This window comes from Corythoichthys intestinalis, chromosome 16 (assembly GCF_030265065.1).
Source record: "Corythoichthys intestinalis isolate RoL2023-P3 chromosome 16, ASM3026506v1, whole genome shotgun sequence".
In the NCBI taxonomy this organism is placed as follows: Eukaryota; Metazoa; Chordata; class Actinopteri; order Syngnathiformes; family Syngnathidae; genus Corythoichthys; species Corythoichthys intestinalis.
In genome coordinates this window covers 27,267,857-27,292,184 of record NC_080410.1, presented here as the reverse complement: position 1 = coordinate 27,292,184, position 24,328 = coordinate 27,267,857, and the positions used below count along the sequence as shown (strand labels likewise).

Below are 24,328 nucleotides of genomic sequence, written 5' to 3'. Positions count from 1 at the left end.
AATTCAGGTGCTGTATTTTGGTGTATGACATTCAAATGTATATTTGCGAGGCACAGTAGACGCCGAACTTTTAAATAACTTGACATTGGAAAAGCTGATAGGTGCACGGAGCAGGGATCCACATGGCATACACATGCAACATTTCATGTTCGTCGAAGGACACGAGATAGTTGGAACTTTTAAAACATGTGATATGATAGCAATAACTTGATTGGTCTGCTGCTCGAGGGGGCGGACATGCAACCCGGAAGCAACGCTAAAACCTTCCCGCCCCAGTTTTGTCACGTGTACGTGGTAGCGTCCATAGACAAGGCAGTAAACAGGTGACATCATAGTCGGAACAAGCTTGCTTTCACGTTAAAATCCCAACATCACTAGAGTGACATTTCGGGAAAAATATTGACCAATTTTACATTATAGCAGTTAATAATATGTTCAAATGCATAATAAATCATGTCTATTTTGTGTTTGAAATCAAAGCAGCGAGCTAACACATGCATATGTGATGTTTTTAGAACGTCATTTCTTTTAATTTTAAATAATAAAGAGGGAAGCTGCTACTCGTCTTCGCTAACTTTTTGCTGGTGACGAGCTTAGCTAGGGGAGAGGAGCGTTTGAAGAAGGCAGCGCACGTTTAACCAAGTAAAGTCAAGTTTGAGCTCGACGAGTAGGTGGCAACCTGGAAGAAAGAAAGCAAACGGGTAGGCGAATATTCAACATGTCTCTTTTCGCTTGCATGACGCAGTTGAGTTGCACGAAAGAACCCGAAAAAGGCTGGAGTGTGGAGTGGCTTTCATCGTGAGGGGTCTGCACACAAAACAACAGCAGAGCTAATAAACAAGCAACGACAGCTGCAGCAGCCACCGCAAGCCTCGCTTAAAAGCATTTTTAGCGGGCATAAAAACAACACAATTCACGCCGTGCCTTCAAAACTGATTGATGATTTCAACGCTATTTTATGGCCAGTCGTTAGCGCTGACTATTGTGTTATGCCATTTGCAAGCTAAAACCATCAGAATGTATCAGGTGTTCTTCTATCCCCCAAAGTCTGTAGAATCACAGTACATTTAGCATCCGATTGAACTCTGTCGGTTTTGCGGAGGTGGTTATGTGTCATGTATGCTAACTTGACGACAAGTGATGAAATCACAGCCCATAAAGATTTGATTGCGTGTTCAAGGTTTGGAGCCGTACTTCGTCATGGTACTTTTGTGTAGCTACGTGAAAGTTCGAACATGTTATTAATTCATTGGCTGCCATTGACGTTGTCCACTCCCTTTTATTGGGAGTGTTGGCAGCGATCAAATGATTCAAGTCAATGGCATTGAAACATGATCGTTGACTGCCAGTCCTTCCAGTTTTTTAATCAAATGAATTAGATATATATTTCCACCAATTTTGAAATGTGTTATTTTATTTGAAATTGTAGAAATGAGAAACTTTGAGGCTATTTGCTTCACAAACATATGACTTTTTTTTTTCCAGATAGCACCAGCAACTTGGCACCATCTATTCTCTCCCCTGGCTCCCTGTGTTTTATCGAATCACCCAGTCAGTGCGTCATATCATTAAGTCACCCAGTGCCTCATTTCAAAAACTCCATTTTCAACTTTGCAAAAAAAAAAAAAAAAAAAAAGACACCCACACCAGCAAGTAAGCTGTACTACTTTTTAAGCTACACCACTCATTAGGCCATTGGAAAACTGCAAAAACACACCTCCGCACACCTTAGCTGACACTATCATGGCCTCCATCATCAAGTTGTCTGAACCGGAGATCGCTGACAACCACCGGGACAGCTGGGTGGCGCTCCTGGCCGCCGCTGACACATACTGCCAAAAATCTGGCTGCGAACTGGCCATTCTGACGGCGTGCAAAAAGTTTCACTCGTCAGCGTCGCAGACAGACGCCGCCACGAAGAAGTGGGAGACCGGCGGCGGCTTTCCCAGGGACTGCGAGTTCTCCTACAGCGTTTGGGGGCAGGGCTTCCTAGCCGAATCTGCGCGACGCTACGTGGACGACATTGGCGTGCTGCACTCCACCACTTTGTTGACGGCGCACCGGCACACGCGCCACCCCGCCATCCGGCTGGCCGTGGCACAGGAGGATCGCACACAGGTGAGTTGGATGCTTTGATGCTGGTTTTCAAATGCTTCGTTGGAATTTATTGCTCAATGTGAACATTTTGCAGAAGTCGACGGGCGACAGCGTGTCGGGTGGCATGAGCCCCGATGCCCGCCTCTACTCTCAGAATTACCCGTCCATTTACAGCAGCTCAGGAGGTGCTCCGGTTCACGGCAATGACGGCGAACGTGACAGGAGCGCCACCGAGCTTGCCCGGCAAGGCGGGCGGTGCTCGGGCATCGCCGACCTGGAGGAAGAGTGCGAGGACGATGAGGAAGACGAAGAGGACGATGAAGACGAAGAGGACGAGAAGCGAGCCTTTGGCAACGAGAGTGCAGGTGATGACAGGAAGATGTGTTGCGCTTGTGGAAAACGTCTGAACTGAGGTGATTTCAGGCGTGTTCTCCATGGATGAGGAATCGTTGATTCGTGACTGCGAGCCCTTCTTTGAGTCTGATGGTGAGGAAGAGAGCACCGACGGTGAGTTTGACCACCTGACTCGGGAGCCCAGCGCGACTGGTTCATTCACTCAGGCGCTCTCCCGCAGGCTCGCTGAGCGAAGAGGCACCGGCGCCTGCACGTGGAATGGCCGTAGGCCACCACATTGCGTCCCGGCAGACCCACTCCATGGCGCTGGCCCGCTCTCTACCCGTCTCGGTGCCTGTGTGGGGGTGCAAGACGGGACGGGCAGCGCAGGGGGAAGGCAACAGCGGAGAACGGGTAATAACAACTCACCTTTGGACACTTTTGAACTCCTTCGCTGTTGTTATGCAATATAACCCAATTTGAAATAATCATTGACGGCCTGCCCTCCCAGTTCAAAAGAATTATCATTGTTAAATATAAAGGACCAGGAGTGCCAAAATGAAACGAATTTATCATTAAACAAACAATTAATGATATATTTAATATGTCATAATTAGCTACAGTGGTTTGAAAAGTATCTGAACCTTTTGGAGACTGCTGCGGTCCGTCCACGCTAGCTAGTAGCATGCATGCTCTCTCAGCAAATCAGCGCATCTACGCATGCTCTCTCAGCCAATCAGCGCATTGTTGTCATAGAGATGACAACAGGAGTGAGAACATGGAAGATATTTGACTTAAAATGAAACAGAATTTAGCGATAGAATAGTAGCACATAGCGAGAGATTGGTGATACACACAAATGATATATGTTGAAAAAAGTTTGTTTTTTTTCCTTCATTTTTTTGTTCGTCCGCGGGTCCGCAGAGAGGTGTGCCGTGGTCTGGTCGTGGACCGCGGTCCGCTAATTGAGGACCCCGGCTCTAGGGTTCTTTTTTACTTGAGTATTCTGCGCTGAACTCTTGGCATCATCTTTGTTGGACGGCCACTCCTTGGGAGAGAAGCAACAGTGCCAAACTCTCTCCATTTGTAGACAGCTTCTCTGACAGTCGATTAATGAACATCCAGACTTTTAGATATGGCTTTGTATCCTTTCCCAGCTTTATACGAATCAACAATCCTTGATCACAGGTCTTCAGACAGCTCTTTCGACCGAGCCATGATGCACATCAGACAATGCTTCTCATCAAGACAATTCTTACCAAGTGTGTGTTTTATAGTGGGCAGGGCATTTTTAAACCACTCATCAGTGATTGGGCACACACGTGACTTAAATTGTTTGGTAAAAAATTGGTTTTAATTGCTCTTTAGGTCTCCTTAGGCAGAGTGTTCACTTACTTATTTTTCCCCCTTCTGTCATTGTTTGCATGCTATCGTCATTAAAATATGAAAACCTATAACTGTTTCGGTGGTTTTAACTAAAGAGGACACTGCTTTTACATTTGTGTGATTTTAACAAAGATCAGATCACATTTGATGGTGATTTTATGCAGAAATGTGAGAAATTCCAAAAGGTTCAGATACTTTTTCATACCACTGTACGGCTGCCACAATTATTTGACTAATCAACAACTAATCAATTATCAAATGAATCGATAACTATTTTGATAGTCAATGTATTGTTCAAAGATATTGTGAGCTATTGTTGACGTAAAATTTATTAGGATCTCCTTTTAGTAGTAAATCTTCTCTTACATATTTCTCATTAAAAAAAAAAATCATTTTATTAAAGAAGGCAAAACAGTAAATATCCTTATTTTTGTTTTGTAATTAAAAAAATGGGAAATGGTGTTCTTTATTTTTTTTTTTTACATTTTAATTGAAAATCAGAAAGCAATTTAGTTTTGACATTTTTCATTCTTATAAAAAAAATTACATAAATTGTAAATACTGTATTTTAAGATAAGTAAAATTTTAAAATGTTTTTAATTGTAAATATTCTCTGATTCCTCTAGTCATCAATCTTTAATTGAGAAATGCATAAATTGTATTTAAATTAATTTAATTTTAGCAAAACAACAAAAACAAAACAAAACATCTGAATTTGATGGACATGATTTATATTTTTTTGGTCCACACAAAAGGACATAGCCCAGTTATCGCCTCAGTGCTTTGAGTTTGACACCTGTTTAGTTGTGGATGGCAGCTCATAGAGTTGAGAGCAAAAGTTAATGAAGCCTATCCTCTACTCAGGTGGGATGCGCCGACCTGGAGCACATCGCCGCCAGCATGAAAGCCCTACTGGCCCCCGGGGCCAACGACGGGACCGAAATGTTTGGGGCCCTGCCTCGGCCCCGGGTCAACACTGGCGACTTCTCGCTCAAGCACTGAGTGCCAGCCATACACTATGTGTGAAGAAAAAAATTGCACCTCCATTCATCATCGCTCGCTAATTCAAGGAGGTAATGCAACACTAAAAAAACCCAACCAAATTGACCTTTGTAGGTTAAAATGTGAAAGCTTGTGTTGAAAGCGTGGGCGCACCAGCAGCACCTCATCTTTCCTAACGTACTTATTTGCCTCTTTGTACTTGACTCGTCGCCAACCGATGACTGACTCATCCAGTGATTGTACTTGAGATGTGTATTTGTTTTTTTTTGAAGTGAAACAATGACTGAGAGGGAAAAGTGGGGACTCAAACAAAAAAAATAAAGATGTCCGAATGACGTTTCGCCAGATGTTCTTCTTTTGTGCTTCAAATAAAGAAGAAACACAGAGAAGTCCGATGGCTCCTCAAGTTACTCTGAATTGCCGTGCGTGATTATGTTCTAATCACAGTAGAGGCCTGCTTGATTGGGTTTCAAGACCAGCAAATCCAAACAAAAAAATGTAATTCAAAAATGAATATGCATTTTTAGCTTCTCTGGAGGAAGGGCTTCCAGCTCTCACTCACTTTGTTCATAGTTTTTCTTCTCCTAGGTGAGGACACTAAATAAAATTTCTATTACCGGTACTATTTTCCGTGGGCAGATCAGAAAGAAATCTGGTAGATACTAGTCCTTCTCAAAAAATTAGTATATTGTTATAAAGTTCATTATTTTCTGTAATGTACTGATAAACATTAGACTTTCATATATTTTAGATTCATTACACACAACTGAAGTAATTAAGCCTTTTATTGTTTTAATATTGATGGTTTTGGTCAAAAGTCAAGAAAAACCCAAAATCCCTATCTCAAAAAATTAGCATGAAAAGATACGCTAAAGAAGCTACTAACCTAACAATCTGAATCAACGAATTAACTCAAAACCCCTGCAAAAGATTCCTGATTCTTTTAAAAACTCCCAGCCTGGTTCATTAGTCAAAACTCCAATCATGGGCAAGACGGCCGACCTGACTGCTGTTCAGAAGGCCATCATTGACACCCTCAAGCAAGAGGCTAAGACACAGAAAGAAATTTCTGAGCGAATAGGCTGTTCCCAGAGTGCTGTATCAAGGCACCTCAGTGGGAAGTCTGGGAAGGAAAAAGTGTGGCAGGAAACGCTGCACAACCAGAAGAGGTGACCACACCCTGAGAAACATTGTGGAGAAGGGCCAATTCCAGACCTTGGGGGACCTGCAGAAACGGTGGACTGAGTCTGGAGTAGAAACATCCAGAGCCACTGTGCACAGGCGTGTGCTGTAAATGGGCTACAGGTGCCGTATTACCCAGGTCAAGCCACTTTTGAACCTGAAACAGCAGCAGAAGCGCCTGACCTGGGCTACAGAGAAGCAGCACTGAACTGTTGCTCAGTGGTCCAAAGTACTTTTTTGCATGTCGTTCGGAAATCAAGGTGCCAGAGTTTGGAGGAAGACTGGGGAGAAGGAAATGCCAAAATGCCTGAGATCCAGTGTCAAGTACCCACAGTCAGTGATGGTCTGGGGTGCCATGTCAGCTGCTGGTGTTGGTCTACTGTGTTTTATCAAGGACAGGGTCAATACAGATAGCTATCAGGAAATTTTGGAGCACCTTATGATTCAATCTGCTGAAAAGCTTTATGGAGATGGAAGATTTCATTTTTCAGCACGACCTGGCACTTGCTCACAGTGCCAAAACCACTGGTAAATGGTTTACTGACCATGTAATTACTGTGCTCAATTGGCCTGCCAACTCTCCTGACCTGAACCCCATAGAAAGTGTGTGGGATATTGTGAAGAGGAAGTTGAGAGACACCAGACCCAACACTGTGGATGAGCTTAAGGCCACTATCGAAGCATCCTGGGCCTCCAAAACATCTCAGCAGTGCCACAGGCTTATTGCATCCATGCCACGCCGCATTGAAGCAGTCATTTCTGCAAAAGGATTCCCGACCAAGTATTGAGTGCATAGCTGATATATTTAAAAAAATTTTTTTTTATATTAAAAAACACTTTTTTTGTATTGGTCGGATGAAATATGCAAATTTTTTATAGATAGGGATTTTTGTTTTTTCTTGACTTTTTTCCCAAAATCATCAATATTAAAACAATAAAAGGCTTGAACTACTTTATTTGTGTGTAATGAATCTAAAATATACGAAAGTCTAATGTTTATCTGTACATTACAGAAAATAATGAACTTTATCCCAATATGCTAGTTTTTTTTAGATGGACCAGTATATTCAAGGCAATTATACGCATCAATCCTCAGAGCCAGGTTTTTTATTTTTTGTTCCAGTGCTAATTATGTAATTAGATTAATTAATTGCGGATTTATTTTTGCCTGTATGATCCAAATTTGCCAGAAGAGGGCATGCAAGCTCTGAGTTTATCATGTGTCAGGGCTGATGAGACGTTTAGGTAGGGAGCCGGGCGGTTGTAGTTAATCTTGAATGTATCCATTGCTGTCATTGACAGCAATAGATTTCCAATCCATATGAACGGTGGAAGGTCCAGCAATCAATGAGTTAAAAAGAAAAAAAAAAACATTGTAAGAACTAAATTTTTTATTTTTATTTTATTTTTTATTTTATTTTATTTTTTTTAGATTTTTTAAAGTTTTTTTTGGGGGGGGGGGGCGGACCAACCAGTGGAAAAAGCTCAGAGAAGCTTTATCATCACTTGTTTGAAAAATTTTTGGGGTTTCAAAAAAAAAAAAAAAAAAAGTTGAAACTGCACTTTTAACTCAACAAACCACACAAACCAGAGTTGCTCGAAAAATGAGTGTTTTTACGCTGGGCACACAGTAACTTTGGCATATTACCACTTAAAACACTGAAGCTAAGAAAACGCATCAACAGCCTTGCTATACTGTTCTTGGAAGTCACCATGATTTTTTGCAGACTATTCATGTTAGAATTTGATGACCTTTTTTATACAAACTATGTCCCCCAAAAATGTGCCTCCTCTATGAAAAAAAAAATGCAGATATAATTACAAAAAAATATTACTTTTTTTTTTTTTCAAAGCGGGAGCATTTTAATTTTCTCCGTATGAGTCATCTTTATTTGACACGCTTAAAGATGCAAAACAAACTCCGGTACATACGCAAAGATGCCAAGTGGCATTTGCCTATTCTATAAATGAAATAAAAAATCCACAATAGCATAATACAGGAATTAAGCATCAACACAACACATACATGAGCCGTCCAGTGTTTTGTTCCACTTTTTCAAAGGTCTTTTTTCCGGATGAGGCAGAAGGAGTTTGCGCCCACCCACATGGCAGGAAAGAGCTTCTCCCGCACGTCAATCTTGAACTTGTGTACCAGCCGCACTTCCTGTTTCTCGCCCTGGCCCTCCACCAATAGGAACTTGATGAGGCCGGCCGGCTGGTCTACGTAGATGCCGAGTGTGTCGCACTGGGGTAGGTCCACGTCCACGTTCTCGCCATCGTGCCACACCTGGTAGCAGGAGCCAGACCAGCCTAAGCCCCAGGAGAGGGCGTTCTCGCCCAGGCCGCAGGGGCCGTCTTTGCGCGGGGCGCTCTCAGCCACTGCCCCGATCACCACCCAGCCGGCGTAGTCCACCTCCCAGTAGCCACGCGAGCCCAGGAGGCCCTCCTTGCACAGCACCTGAACGCACCCACAAATCCCTTTCAAATAATACAAACTTCTCTGAAAATATAACTCCATATTCTCCTAATTTTTACCCCATCTGACTTTACAACTTCAGGTCAGAAAATAACACAATATCTCTTAACTAATGCTGTCAAACGATTAGAATTTTTAATCGAGTTATTCACAGCTTAGAAATTAATCGTAATTTGTCGCAATTCAAACCATCTCTAAAATATGTCATATTTTTCTGTAAATTATTGTTGGAATGGAAAGATAAGATACAAGACGGACATAAACATTCACCATACTGTACATAAGTACTGTATTTGTTTATTATAACAATAAATCCACAAGATGGCATTAATATTATTAGCATTCTTTCAGTTAATTTTTTTGAGAGATAGGAATATTATTTTTGTTGTGCTTTCACAAAATGATACAGTAGCGATTTAACTGTTCCGCCCAAATACATGATGGGAAGTTGGGCAACCATGACTGTCAGTGGTGGCTGCAAATGGTATACAGCAGGGTTCACTAAATCCTGACCTTGGTGCCACTTTTCCTGTTGTGTTTTCCACGTCTCTCTCCCCTAACACACCTGAATCAATTGATTACGTAATCAGCAACCTCTCCAGAAGCCTGATAATGATCCTGATTATTTTGATTTAGGTGTGTTGGAGGAGGGAGACATGGAAAACACGACAGGAAAAATGGCACTGAGGTCCGGATTTAGTGAACCCTAGTATACAGTATGTTCTGCGTTGTGTTCAATTAGGCCTGTTAAGAAAAAGTACGTCTCCTGCTCCGCCCAAATGCATGATGGGAAGTTGGGCAACCATGACTGTCAGTGGTGGCTGCAAATGGTACAAGTGTGTTCTGCGTTGTGTTCAAATTGGTGTGTTAAGAAAAAGAATGTCTCCTACTCAGCCCAAATGCGTGATGGGAGGTTGGGCAACCATGACTGTCAGTTGTGGCAGCAAATGGTATACAATATGTTCTGCGCTGTGTTCAATTAAGCGTGTTAAGCGAAAGATCGTCTCTTGCTCCACATAAATGAATGATGGGAAGTTGGGCAACCATGACTGTTAGTAGGGGCTGCCATAGCTTAAGCCAATAAAACGCGCGGTCCAATGCCTGTGTCCAGTCGCATTTCTCTGCCTTTTCGCACAATGTGCTAAAATGGCGTCATTGTAAACTGTTTGAGGCAACGCATGAACGTGTCATTCCATGCATGCATTATTTGCGTCCAATATTTTAACATGATTAATTAAAAGAATTAATTACCACCCGTTAATGCGATAAATTTGACAGCCCTACTTTTAACTATTGTTTTTTTGGGGAAAAAAACCCACCTCTTATTTTCAAAATCTTCATATCTCTTCTAACTCAAAAAATTTTTTTTTCAAGAAATCAGTACTAAGAATACATTTAAAAAGTACCAATAACACTTTTAGTTTGAGGTCGACAGTTGAATAAAAGCAACGTTTATTTTTGGAAAATATTTTTTAACTCACTTGAAAAACATCGGAATATTTTTGGGTGGAAAAAAAAAGATGCAATAAAAACACTCAGAATATGTTGAAAATATATGCAAGCTCCCCTTGCGGAATAAATTATGAATGTAAATAAGTATTTTCTTTTTCCCATTGCAACGTTTGTCTTGGGGAAAAAAAAGATCCCTCGTTTTTTGTGGTTAACGGGGACCAGAACCCGCTTCGATAAGTGGAAAAACCGCGAAGTAGCGCAACCCCCCTCAAATTTTTTTGGGGAGTGTTTACTGTGTTCAATGTATTTATTCAGGTTTAGCTTTGGAAAGAGATGCATATAAGCAGGGGTGCACATAAGTGGTCCGCATGTGCGCATGCGTACTGGACGTAGGCACGCTGGCCCTCAACGGCTTCCATACGCTTTTGCGTACCGATGGCTGACCACTGTATTTGCGGCGGACACCAGAAAATAACTTCTCAAAATGTCAAAGAGACAGGCCACACTGAGTAATTACTTCCGCATAATGCCCTTTATTTTGAATTGGTGCTTTTTATTTCTTTACATTTCACTTCAAAGTAATGGCAATTTTGTTGTGCCAGTTGATGTTAATCAAGCATTAATTGTTAATATAATTAATTAAAGTTAATTGGCTCTAAGTAAAGCTTGTCATAAATTTATCGCATCAGGCGGGTCGGCTCTCAAGCTCAATGAGGACCAAGTCACATCTCCAGGTCCTCCTCTGAGAACCTGGGCAAAAAAATTATGTGCACCCCTGCATATAAGACATGTTTAATTAAAATAGTAATAAACTTTTATGTAAATATATATATATTTTTTTTAAATAAGTGGTTTTTAAGCACTTCAAATGTAATAATTATGATGTGTCAAACATGTTACTGTCCCACCAAATTATTTTTGAACAAGAATAAAGTAGAAAAAAAGCTAGTCTTTATTAAATGCTTCGTTGAGTGAGTCCACTCAATTCTGCTCAAGCTACTGACTTACACACAATGAGTTGCCACAGCAACAGTTTAACAAGTTAAACGATGGTTGACGCACGTGGCCTTTGAAGTTTTGAAGTTGTGAAGTTTGAAGTTCTTAAAATTTGTCATTTATTATTATTATTTTAATTATAAAACAACACTTTTAATGTAACGCTTGTGTTTTATTTTTCTTTAAAAAAAAAAAAAAAAAAATGAATGTCCAAGCTAAATCGCAAACGTTTTGTGTTTTAAGATAAAGCTACTTGAGATTTTCTTTTTTGTGGCTCATCATACCCTAGATATGTGTACAGAACAGAATTTTCGTGGTCACCTGTGTCGAATGCTCGTATCGCTCCGGTCTGTTGGGGTATGGACAGACGGCGTCAGACGTGCGGGCCACCTTAGCTCCATTCTCCGAGATCCACAGCAGTTTTTGTGCCGTTTTGTCATCCAAAGACAACGGCATCCAGTCTGGACGAGTACAGATAGAATCAAACGTCGTTTCAACGCCATTGATGGTATTAGACGTCCAATCAATTTGGACTGGGAGTGCCCTTCCCAGCCCAAATAGATTGGACATTTATCACCGTCAATGGCAGCCAATGAGTTAACCTTCTGCTTTGCGACTGACATTTGAGAAAATCCGCCCGAGTGGTTGGTTCGGGGATATTGGGCTCGTATGGAGGCAGCTTCTCTGAGGAGACAACAAAACAAGTGTTAAAATTAAAGCAAAATTCTTGGCTGAAACCAAAAACCGATTATTGGAAAAACTCGGCCGAAAAACGTAAAGACAGAAAATACACATGCATACAGTATAATTAATTTTTTATTTCATAAAAAAAAATATATACTAGTATTTCATTATCCTCTGAATAATGCCTTTTGCTTTGGCATTGTTTCTACAACCCGAGGAGCTTGAGACATTTATATTGAAAGGTGCCGATTCATAAACCTCATTTGAGGGTGCGTTCCTGGCGGCAGTGAGCGTTTTTTGGCAAACTCTGAACTGTGCTGGTGTTGTCATAGCTACACACATCACGGCCGATGAAACCTTGATAAATGCACTTTCTTGTAAGTTTGGGAGTAAGTTTAAATGAGATCTTGACGTACGTATGTGTGGAACTGTAGTTCACAACAACGAAAAACTATCCAATTCTTGCCGAAACTACAGTGGGATGAAAAAATATCTGAACATTTTGGAATTTCTCACATTTCTGCATAAAATCAACATCAAATGTGATCTTATCTTTGTCAAAATCACACAGATGTAAAAACAGTGCCTGGTTTAACTAAAACCACCCAAACTTTTATAGGTTTTCATATTTTAATGAGGATAGTATGCAAACAATGACAAAGGGGGTGAAAAATAAGTGAACCCTCTGCCTAAGGAGACTTAAAGAGCAATTGAAAGCAATTTTAACCAAACAATTTAAGTCAGGTGTGTGCCCAATCACTGATGAGTGAGTTTAAAGCTGCTTTGCCCACTATGAAACATACGCCTGTTAAGAATTGTCTTGATGAGAAGCATTGTCTAAAGTGCATCATGGCTCGATCAAAAGAGCTGTCTGAAGACCTGCGATTAAGGATTGTTGATTTGTATAAAGCTGGGAAAGGATACAAAACCATCTCTAACAGTCCCGATGTTAATCAATTGACAGTCAGAGAAGTTGTCTACAAATGGAGAGAGTTTGGTACTGTTGCTTCTCTCCCAAGGAGTGGCCGTCCACCAAAGATGTTGCTAAGAGTTCAGCGCAAAGTACTTAGAGTTAAAAAAGAACCCTAGAGTGTCCGCTAAAGACTCACAGAAATCACTGGCCCAGTTCAATATCTCTGTGCACACATCAACTACATGTAAAACTATGGCCAAGAATTGTGTTCATGGGAGTACTCCATGGAGGAAGCCACTGCCATCTAAAAAAAAAAAAAACATTGTTGCTCGTTTAATGTTCGCAAAAAGGCACTTGGACACTCCACAGAAGTTTTGGCAAAATATTTTGTGGACTGATGACACCAAAGTTGGATTGTTTTGGAGTAACACACATCCCCACCGTGAAGCGTGGTGGAGGGAGCATCAGGATTTGGGGCTGTTTTGCTACCTCAGGGCCTGGACAACTTAAAATTATTAATGGAAGAATGAATTCAAAAGTTTATCAGGATGTTTTGCAGGAAAACCTGAGGCTGTCCGTCAGACAGTTGAAGCTAAAACGAGGATGGATGCTGCCACAAGACAATGATCCAAAACACAGAAGTAAATCAACTTCAGAATGGTTTCAGAAGAACAAAATACAGGTTCTGGAGTGGCCAAGTAAAAGTCTAGACTTGAACCCCATTGCGATGCTGTGGTATGACCTAAAGACGGCGATTAATGCCAGGCATCCCTGGAATCTCACTGAACTACAGCATTTTGTAGAGAAGAAAGGGCCAAGATTAGTCCAGATCAATGTGCAAGACTGATTTGCAGCTTACAGGAAGCGTCTGATTGAAGTAATTGCTGCCAAAGGGGAGCCACAAAATGTTCAATGTGACGGTTCAGTTACTTATTTTTCCCCCTTCTGTCATTGTTTGCATGCTATCATCAATAAAATATCAAAACCTAGAAATGTTTGTGTGGTTGTAGTTAAAGCAGACATTTTTTTCCATCTGTGTGATTTTGACAAAGATTAGATCACATTTGATGGTGATTTTATGCAGAAATGTGACAAACTCCAAAAGGTTCGGATACTTTTTCATACCACTGTGGTAAAGCTCTTTACAATCCTTCCTCCCCTTTATAATAAGACTCGGTGTTTTCTTGTGCAACAATGGGAATCAATCGAGAGCCAGGCGAGTGAGCCGAGTTCTAGCGGCGACGAAGCCGAGCAAAGTCGATCTGGGCTGGATTGAACGGCGACTGGCAAAGAGGGTTTGGAAGTCGTGGGAAAAAAAATGTGACAAAAAGAGGAAATGGTCGTGCTATAAACATTTTGTACTAAACCACAGCAAATGCACATATATGCATTTAATACTACTTTATTGTATTTTATTTTTCGGCTGATGAACTCCAAAATACTCAGGCACAGGTTCAAATGCACTGTACTCGGTGTGATGCTGGACATCAATGGAAAACAGCTTCATAATGCACGTGTAGCAGTGATGAAGCAAATTTATTTTATTTTGTTTCATTTGATGATTTATATATTTCTTTGATACCTCAAAATACTTCCAAACCACAGACATGTTGGCTGTGAGCCAGAAGTGTTGCTTCTCGCCCTGTTTTTATCCCGACATCACAAGATGACTATGGTTTTTCACACTATTTGGTGGTTAACTGTAAGCCTTGTAACCGAAAATGCAATTTTAGCCATGTTCGGCTAAATTTTCGGTCACATCTCTAGTTAAAATCTTTATGATGAAGAGTCTTATATATTGATGTCTTTGGAATTGTTTACCTTGTGCAGCCTCATTATTTTTTCTTCCTGTAAAAGGGGGGAAAAAAAGATTAAAATTTTACAAGAAAAACACAAAATTCCCTGTCTCAAATACGTAGTTGTTTTTTTGAATGTTAAAAATACTTTTGGTGAAAAAACGGCATCTTTTTGTCTTAAGATTTGAAGTGCTATTATTTTTTTTTCTTTTTGTCCCATTTTTTTTTGTTTTGGTTTACTCAAACATTGTATTTTGGTCAAAAAACTTTTTGGTTCGGGAAAAAAGGCAATATGTCTTTCTTCAAAAATCATTTTTTCCCACCTAAAAATGTAATTAAAAAAAAATAAATAAATAAAATTAATTTAAAAAATTCTTGCAATTAATGTGCCACCCATGAAGTCAATGAAAAAGCATTTGGTGTGCCACAAAGCTCAATTTCATGCCCCGTACAACACTTGCCTTCCACACTTAAAAAAAAAAAAAAAAACTAGGTTGCTATCAATGCCAGAGCATCTAAACTGTGATTCATGAAGTTAGTTGTAATCTGAGTTGGTGATGCCTGCTCGCCCTCAAACGACCTTCATGAGCAATCCTTGAAAACAGAGCCTGGCACACCTCTTTGATATGCGCAATTCCTCAAACGTGGCAGAGGTGGGGGTGTGTGGTGTCGTTCCTCGAAATGCCGTGAGACCATTTAACGAGCAGTGTTTGATTCAGGGACCATCCTGGCACCATCGCGGCATTCCCATCAAGATCCTTGCATAATCCCATCATTTATCGGAGCAATTAAACGTCTAAAGTGGGACCCTTCACTCGCACCACATCAATTTGAGTTATAAAACCTGTGTCCTTGATTTACGACTTAAGTCTTTCTGGTGACCCAACTGTTACATGGTCCATTTTTTTTGTTGCAAGCCAAAATTTTATTTTATATGCGAGTGTTAAGTGGAAAAATGTGTTTTAGTGTTAAATTGTGCTTATCGTTGGGTTTCATCAAATACTATTTCATTATTAACCCTTTATAGGGCATTCATTTAACTTACTGGCGAGATGCCCAATCCATTTTGACTGAGCCATCAGCCCTCCCTGTCAAAATGCATTGGACATCTAGTGCCGTCGATGACACTGAAACATTAGCACTCACAGCCAGTCCTCCCAGTAAAAATTAATTGGGCGCCGATAGTTGTCAATGGCAGGCAACGAGTTAAATACTGTGAAGAAAACAATCAAATTGAGCATGTTATTGCAATAAAAAAAAAGTTAACATTTAAAAAATATTGCTAATCTATCACACCTTAAATTTTAGCGCTAATACAATTTAAATTGTTTACAATTGTAATATAACATTGTAACATACAGTATAGAATAATAATATAGTTAATAGTGTAATATATAGTATAATAGTATAGTTAATAGTATAGTATAATATATATATAGTATATATATAACATTGTAATAATACAATTTACATTTTATTAGCGCTAAAATTTTACCGCTAATACACCACTAAATTGTTTACATTGTATTAGCGGCAAAATTTCAGGTGTGATTGATCAGCCAGTATTTTTAAAATTGAGCCAATGTTTACTTTTTCAGTGTAAAGGCATTAGCCAGAGTGTATTTCTGTCTCTATTAATCAAATTAAAAAAAAAAAAAAAAAAAAATCATAAAATATCTATATATATATCTAAATCAGTAGTTCTTAACCTGGGTTCAATTGAACCCCAGGGGTTCGGTGAGTAAGTCTAAGGGGTTCGGCGAAGGTAAAGAAAAGAAAAGCCTTATTTTTGTACGCTGATTAAATCTAGGCAAAATGGCCAGGTTTTTGGCTCGTTTGTTTCTAATTTACAGGCTTAATCTATTTCTTTTAACTACTAGTCCTTGATCTGATGTGAGGAGGAACTGGTTTGCTCAGTGGAAGGTTGACTTGCATTTGTTATGAGAGAATACAACTAGTGCTGCAACGATTAATCGATTAACTCGTGTAATTGATTAGAAGAAAAAAAAAGACTCGAATTAAATTTTGCCGCTTCGAGTATTCGTTTGATTAAAGTTGCGTTGTAATGGTTTATTTTGAAAATGTTTTCATTTAGTTTTATTGATTTGGGTGGATACACTGCTCTCTGGTCTGCCTCATTTCAAAAGGGTAAATCCATCTGCTCCATGTTAAGACCAACATAAACTAAGTTTTTGTTTGAGCTAATTTTTTTTAATGCATTCATAATTTAGTTTATAGGTATATTTAGCCGTTTTTTGTGGGAATATGTGTTAAGAGCATTGTAAAAAAAAATCCTCATAGATAGATGAGGTAGATCCTCATTTATTTATTTTTTATAATGTTTGAGGGTGAGCTCAGGTATTTTAATTTTTCATGTTACTTATTTGATTACTCAATTATTCGAACTACCTAGTTCATCGATTAATCGACTACTAAAATAATCGATAGCTGCAGCCCTAAATTCAACAGACCAGTGGGCAACGTGGTCTCAAATTTTGACCTGTTTATAAAACATGTCAAAATGAGAATACTTTTGAATGGGAATTTGCTAAATTATTAGCTTGCTATCTTGTTGCTATATGTTGGTTTTGAATTTGAAAAAAAAATCTTTATTATCTGTTTTTTTTTTTTTATTGAGTTGGGTTAGAATTTTTTTGAGTGGTGGAAGATGTAAAAATCCAAGTTATTGAAGTTATTAGTATTAACTCATTGGCTCCCATTGATGGTAATAGACATCCAATCCATTTAACCTGGGACGCCCCTCGCAGCCTAAACGGATTGGACGTCTACCGCCGTCAATGGCAGCCAGTGTGTTAAGCTTAGATGAAAGCAGAAGGTGTCATTCGCTTCTAATGGAAACGGGTGGAGGATTATAAGCTTCCCGGTTTGGATGCGGTCCACGCGCGTGATGATGGTCTTCCTCCTCCCAAGATGAAAGGAGAGACTTGACGGAATAACTCACGCCTCGAGGTCTTAAATCTGAGGGATCAGCAAGGCAACGCGACACGCCAAAAAATGTTCAAGGACATTCCAAGAGCCAAAGATGCATCTCCTCGCCAAAATCAATGCGCGGTGAGGTGAGGTGAGGTCAGGGTTCGGATGCTCCCGTGAAAGAGGTGGAAACACAAGATTGTTGCAAAATGAGCTTTCCTGCATGCAGTCAATGCTGCCAAATAATGAGCAAAACACATTTTAGTAGTTGATATGGCCAAAACCAATATTTGCGTGCCATAAAATTCAAATATTTAGTATTTAATGCTATTAAGGGGTGAAATGTGAAGAATAGCGGTGATAAGACCCCCCCCCCCACAAAAAAAAATCCTCTCTCTCACAGCCCAAAAATAATCTTAATTTTCTTTAAAATTCCATATCAATTTTAAAATTTATTATTCATTTTATTATTGTTTGTATTTAGATTGTATTGAGATTACTTAAAAATATGCAATATAGAATTATTTTTATGTCAATGTCTTGATTCTCATTGAGTTTTAACTTTTGAGTTGTTGCTTTTCAAAACCAAAAACATGTTTTGATTTGAGAAAACTATTTTGCAAGAAGTATCATTTGACATGAACAATTTTCATTGTAAAAAAGTTTATTTTATTATCAAGTTGTATAACAAAAAAATCTATCAGTACTGTACTTTGGTAATTCTGGGGTGAAGTGACTTTTTTTTTCTTTTTAGTATTCAGAATTTCTTTGTCAGATAGTACATTTTCATTAAATTACAAGCATTTTTTGCCTTTTCAATTTGGATGATTTTTTTTTTCTATTTATCATGAAGTTTTCTAAAAAGAGTTTTTTGGGCAAAGATTTTCAAATGAAAACACCATTTTAAGGTAGGGAAAAATCATTTTTAAAAAATGCTTTCCAAAGGGGCTCATTTTTGGTTAAAAAAAAAAAAGGTAAAACATTTAATTTCACCTTGGATATGACTTTGTTTTAAAATACTGTACAGAGGTTTGTTCCTACCTGCTTTCCTGGGAACGGGCATGTTTCTTCCTCGGGTTTTGTTGCGTGGAGTCCCAGAAGAAGGCGTTGCTGCAGTGAAGGGTCTCCATGGGGGGCCCCCTCTTATTACCATCCAGATGAGGCCGGGGGGGCCGTGCGCGTGACCCTCAGAGGTGTCGTATTGGAGATACGTCGCTCATTTGCATCTGCCACACGTGGACATGGCATGTGCCCCAAAACACAGCATTTGCAACCCTAACCCTGCTTTCAAACCCTAACAGATGCTCAAAAACAAAGCCGTACCTTGCCTTGAAACCCTAACACAGGCTTACAACACGTACTCAAAGCCCTACCATTGACCTGAAACCTAAACCACTGCTTGAAACTTGAACATAAACATTTTCTTGACTCCAAACCCTAACTCTAGTTTGAAACCCTAACAACACAGGTGTCAAACTCGAGGCCCATGGGCCAGATCTGGCCCACCACATCGTTTTATGTCGTCCCGCACATATATACCATGAACTTCAACCTCATGTTTTCCTCTAAAGTGAAATTGAACTTCTTTGCAGTCCACAATGAAAGATCAAGGACCACAGAAACGAGAGAATTCAGCCCCCCTTTATTTTCGTAATTAACGTGTTTTAAAAATGTCAAAAACAATAGCCCACCCCCTTTTTTGTTATCAGTTGAAAAAACTGAAAAATAATTTCTGTTATTTTCTTTTGTGTTTTTTAACAATGCAAATAAATAAAAAGGAAAAATACAAATAATACAACGAATATTTACTGTAGTTTCCTTTTTTTATGTAAAAAATAAATAACATGAAGAGAATGTTTACTGTTTGTTTTTTTTAAGTAAGTTAACATGCTTAAGCATTTTCAAACAAAGACACTGTTCACAGTTTTGTTGCATCTTCATTAATTACAATGTATAAATAAATAAAATAAAATAGATTAAAAAATAAAAAAGCAAGAGAGTATTTACTGTAATTTTCATAGGAGAAAAAAGCATGTACCGTAATTTTCGTACTATCGGCCGCTACTTTTCCCCTTCATTTTGAATCCTGCAGCTTATAGTGCGGCTTATTTGTTGATTTATTTGGGTTAACAGCTAACACTTCCGTCATAGACCGTCATAATTATGACATGACACAATCATGGGCATTGCTGAATGCTTATGACGTATGTCATTCAGTGCCATCCGGCAAATTATGTCACTAACTCCACTTGTGTTCAGCTTGGGTCGTTTACATCCATTCAAAAGTGAGATAATTTGCCAGGTAACACTAAATGACATCTGTTATAAGCATTCATTATTGGTCATGACAGTGTCACGTAATAATTATGAATTGTCTAATGACAGTCTAATGGTGCCACTGTCAAAGTGTTATGAAATACCCTAACTAGCAATTAATGAAACAACTTGAACAGTAACTAAAGAGATAGTTAACACAGAACATGATTTTTTTTTGTTATTTACATCTGTAGTGCTGCAATGCATGCTAGGAGGCATGTTGGACAACAACAGTGTTAACAGCAGGTGGCAGCAGAGGTTGACTGTCTCCCTTAAGGGAGCAGTGATGGCCAAATGAAGCTTCTTGAAGCGATGAAGCTTCGTAGCTAATTGGTCCAAAGCTTCATGGTGATTCATTTGGTTTTACGACAGTCATATGATGCCGCTGTCAAATAAACTAGGGCTGCAGCTATCGATTATTTTAGTAGTCGATTAATCGATAAACCATTAGTTCGGATAAGGAACATGAAAAATTAAATTAACTGAGCTGAGCCTCAAACGGTATTTAAAAAAAAAAAAAGATCTATGTACAACAAAAGAACAATTGGCTAACTTACATCGCAAAAGTCTGCTAGTTCAAATGCTATAAAATGCAAAAACCTTTTTACAATGCTCTTAACAAATGGTTAAGACACATATTCCCACAAAAATAGGCCTAATATACCTATAAACTAAATTACGAATGCATTAGGAAAAAAATTTCCTTAAACAAAATTTTGCTTATGTTGGTCTTAACAGGGAGCACCTGGATTCAGCCATGTGAATTGAGGCCGAATAGAAGGCAGTGTATCCACCTAAATCAATAAAACTAAATGCAAGCACTTTCAAAATAAACCATTACAACATCACTTTAATTAAACGAATACTCGAATCAGCTAAATTTAATTCGAATATCTTTTTCTAATCGAATACTCAAGCTAATCGATTAATCGTTGCAGCTCTAAAATAAACTGATACCGGTTAATATCTTTTGGTGTAAGTATCCCAAAATACAATGAGGACAGGTGCGGCTTATAGTCCAGTGCGGCTTATGTATGAACAAATGCTGTTTTCGTGCCAAATTTGGTGGGTGGCAGCTTATCGTCAGGTGTGCCTTATACTGTGAAAATTACTGTACTGTTTTTTCTTCCATTAAAAATATGAATATATGCTAATACCAGAAAATATGTGCTATCAAGAAGCTCAAAAAAGGGATTCGGAAAACTTTCCACCGACTATCAAAATAGTTGTCAATTCATTTGATAATCGATTAGTCGATGAATTGCGGCAGCCTTCGTTGTCCCACGTAATGCCCCCCTGAACAGAACCCTAATGACATGGCCCATGACAAAGATGAGTTTGAGGGGGCGTTTAAATGGTGACTCTCCGAGAAGACGAAAAATTTCATGTTTGCATTTATATGGTTCCGTCTCCATTCGATCAATGTCGCAATTCCGCATGAAAACGATGTAGTATTCATGCCAGGCCCTATGGGGCCGTGCAGATTTAAAAGGCGATAGTGAATGATGCACTTAGACCTCCTCAGCCCGGAAGACAACATGCCCGCCCACTCCAAGCAATGGCATTTTCTTTTGTTTAAAAAGGCACAAAAATGGAAACATTCAACCTATTTAAATGAAAAATATTATAAAAACAGTAAATTAAAGCCGACATTTCGCCATTTTTGCTGTTTTTAATGTTTAGTAGCACTGCTGCGCATGCCCAATGTGACGTGTACGAGTGCCGACGTTATCGGTGTGGTCCTGCGCCGCGGGAGCTTTTGATATGCATGCGGAGCAAGCCCCCCTCAAGCCCCCGCAAACGAATTCTTCCACTTTGGAGGCAGGATTCCAAGGTTTGCGTTAGAGATGTCCCGATCGATCGGGTCCGGTCACGTCATTTTCAAAGTATCGGAATCGGCAAAAAAATATCGGCTATGCCTTTTTAAAATATATATTTATTTATTTAATCAAATCGTTTTCTAATTGGATTTAACGATACAGACATAATATGTTACACTTATCCAGAGTCTTTAGGCCTAAAGTAGGGTTATCAAATTTATCCCAATAATGGCGGTAATTAATTTAAAAAAAAATGTATTACATTAATATATTTAATGCAATCAATGCATGTGCTGCACGACCCATTCACACATTGTCGCGCCCCATCAGTAATGGCGCCGTTTTGCCAATATAGAGAGCTGCAAGGAAGCGTAAAATGAGTTAGGGGTGAATTTTGGCAGCCTTTAGAGCCTTATTTTAATTGGTTAAACCCTTACAATCCCTCTCCCTACGATTAGAAATATCATGGGTAATAATGTGGGGAGGCAAAGTAAAAACTGATCTTTTTCCTAACACCTTGATTTATATCCCATCGCAGAGAAGATATATGAATTGGTAGCACTACGCACAGTCGTGGTTTCACTTGTCATGGTTCCACTTCCCATCACGCATTGGGCATGGCCTTCAGTATCATTTACTGAAAGCTCAACAAATACACTAGATGGCAATATTTAGTCACAATATACAAAGTCACAAGTCTTTCAATTCGTGGATCCATCTCACAGAAAGAATGTTAATAATGTAAATGCCATCTTGAGGATTTATTGTCATAATAAACAAATACAGTACTTATGTACTGTATGTTGAATGTATATATTCGTCCGAGTTTTATTCATTTTTTTCTTAATGCATTGCCAAAATGTATATGATCGGGAAAAATTATCGGGAATGATTGGAATTGAATCGGGAGCAAAAAAAAAGCAATCGGATCGGGAAATATCGGGATCGGCAAATACTCAAACTAAAACGATCGGGATCGGATCGGGAGCAAAAAAACATGATCGGAACAACCCTAGTTTGCGTCTTTGCCTTCCGTCTTCGCTGACACCATACGAACGCAAGGCCACTCCGCAACACACTCATTGCGTCTGTGTCGCAGAGTCACCATGTTAACTGCCAGAGACCTCTGATTCTCTCGTAAAAGCCTCACATTTGAAAGCCCAACCCAAGTTGAAGTGTCATTTGAAAGCTAAAGCCCAATTGGAAAACAATTTGAAAGTCTCATTTCACTTAGCAGCCTTGCTTGAATCCCAAACCCTCAGCCAGGTTTACGAGCCCAATGGGAATGCCCGTTTAAGTGCGGCCTCCATAATGTTAGTGTTGGTGAGATTCCACATTGACTTGATGGGAATACCTCGCTGCTCTTTAGGGGAGCTTTTCAAACGTATTAATGAGGTGCGCTCTCGTCCGGCCCAGCCGTCGGCGTGACCTTTGACCCGTGTTTACGAGCACCGGCGGGCGTTAGAGTTCATCTCCTGTTGCCCGATTACACGCTGACACCCCAAATGCGGATGGTGAGAAGCGGCGGCCGGGCATTCTTCTGCTTTGATTGACGGCGGCCAGCTGGTGTTGGAGGAGCACGTGGTCGGCCAGCAAGACGCCCGCTCGTCGTCTTCCGACCAAACGCCTTGGCCTCCTTACACTGCTACGCTCGTTTTTTAGCAACAGCTCCACAGGACTCTTTGGCATTCTGTGCGCTTAGATCACAAATTTTTTTGCCAGAATTTTTCACCACGATAATATACCAAATTGGAAAATCCCAAATTTTTGGTGGGAGGGTTCATAAATCACCCATTTGTGTCACAATTACATTTTTTTTTTTTTTTATCAAATGAAAATCAGTCACCATTCGGGTATTAAAAAGACTTCTTTTGTCAAAAACTGATTATTGTCAAAATTCTGATTTTTGGTTGAATTTAAAGCACAAAATTAGATATTTTGTTGAAAATAACTTTTTTTGGGGGAAAAATTGTTTTAGTTAAAATGATCATGAAAAACTAGTAAAAAAACAAATGTTGCAAAAATGAAAGTCATCATTTTATGTCATGACACCCCAAAAATGTGACTTTTTTTGCCAAAAGAAACACAAATTTCATGTGGAAGAAAAATATAATTAATCTATTTACAATAATTTTCGGACTATAAGGCGCACCTGACTATAAGCCGTCACCCACTAAATTTTAGACATGAAGATGACATTTGTTAATATATAAACTGCATGGAATAAGCCTCAGCTGTCCTCGCTTTATTATGTGATATTTACAAAAGATACCGGGAACACTTTATTTGACAGCAGCATCATAAGACTGTCATAAAACAGTCATAATTATGACATGACACTTTCATGAGCACTAATGAATGCTTATGACAGATGTCATTTAGTGTCATTCAGCAGATTATCTCACTTTTAAATGGATGTACGTAAAAGAGCCGAGCTGGAGATAAATGGAGTTAGTGATAAAATTTGCCATCTGTCATAACCATTCATTTATGCCCATGACAGTCATGTCATAATTATGACGATCTTATGACACTGCTGTCAAATAAAGTGTTGCATATTAACCCAAATAACAAATAAGCTGCACTGTTTTGTAGGAGGCAGGATTCAAAATGAGGGGAAAAAAAGTAGCGGCTTAAAGAAAAATACGGTAGATGGATTCCCCCCCCCTTTTTTTCCCCTTTTTACCTGTCCTGTTCAGCTGCTTAGACACGAAGAATAGGAATCTGATTGAATTTATGAATTAAAGAAAATATATATATTTCGAAGCAGTATTATGGTGAACAACACAAAAAACCCCAAACAGACATTTTTATGCCAAAGAAAAATTCTGATTGTACTTTTTTGTTAAAAAAAAGGTGTTTTGTCAAATCCGAATTCTTGATTATTTTAGAATTTTAGTAACGTGTGCGTTAAAATCTCTCAGATAAAACTAAAAACATTACA

The 24,328-nt window shown here is 39.2% G+C and overlaps 2 protein-coding genes across 2 annotated transcripts; one reads left to right on the top strand and one right to left on the bottom strand.

Moving 5' to 3' along the window:
* Positions 1–345: 345 nt before the first annotated feature.
* On the top strand, positions 346–5,158 carry akt1s1 (AKT1 substrate 1 (proline-rich)). Its single transcript, XM_057817486.1, has 6 exons — positions 346–701; positions 1,486–2,118; positions 2,192–2,462; positions 2,521–2,604; positions 2,672–2,844; positions 4,681–5,158. Exons 2-6 carry the CDS (start codon positions 1,744–1,746, stop codon positions 4,816–4,818), a joined length of 1,041 nt encoding a protein of 346 aa, XP_057673469.1. The 5' UTR covers positions 346–701; positions 1,486–1,743; the 3' UTR covers positions 4,819–5,158.
* Positions 5,159–7,542: 2,384 nt separating this feature from the next.
* zgc:195001 (uncharacterized protein LOC567531 homolog) lies at positions 7,543–18,352 on the bottom strand. The gene is made up of 5 exons (XM_057817493.1): positions 18,290–18,352; positions 14,343–14,369; positions 11,546–11,608; positions 11,246–11,385; positions 7,543–8,458 (listed from the first exon to the last, which is right to left on the bottom strand). Exons 1-5 carry the CDS (start codon positions 18,309–18,311, stop codon positions 8,057–8,059), a joined length of 654 nt encoding a protein of 217 aa, XP_057673476.1. The 5' UTR covers positions 18,312–18,352; the 3' UTR covers positions 7,543–8,056.
* Between the last annotated feature and the right edge of the window lie 5,976 nt (positions 18,353–24,328).

Bases quoted from the DNA above. Each gene is read 5' to 3' on its own strand.
- akt1s1 (XM_057817486.1), top strand. From the start codon at position 1,744: ATGGCCTCCATCATCAAGTTGTCTGAACCGGAGATCGCTGACAACCAC. The intron at 2,119-2,191 runs GTGAGTTGGATG...AACATTTTGCAG, and splicing joins CACAGGAGGATCGCACACAG to AAGTCGACGGGCGACAGCGT. The intron at 2,845-4,680 runs GTAATAACAACT...TCCTCTACTCAG, and splicing joins AAGGCAACAGCGGAGAACGG to GTGGGATGCGCCGACCTGGA.
- zgc:195001 (XM_057817493.1), bottom strand. From the start codon at position 18,311: ATGCCCGTTCCCAGGAAAGCAG. The intron at 14,370-18,289 runs GTAGGAACAAAC...CCCCTTTTACAG, and splicing joins GCCCGTTCCCAGGAAAGCAG to GAAGAAAAAATAATGAGGCT. The intron at 11,609-14,342 runs GTAAACAATTCC...TTGTCTCCTCAG, and splicing joins AAATAATGAGGCTGCACAAG to AGAAGCTGCCTCCATACGAG.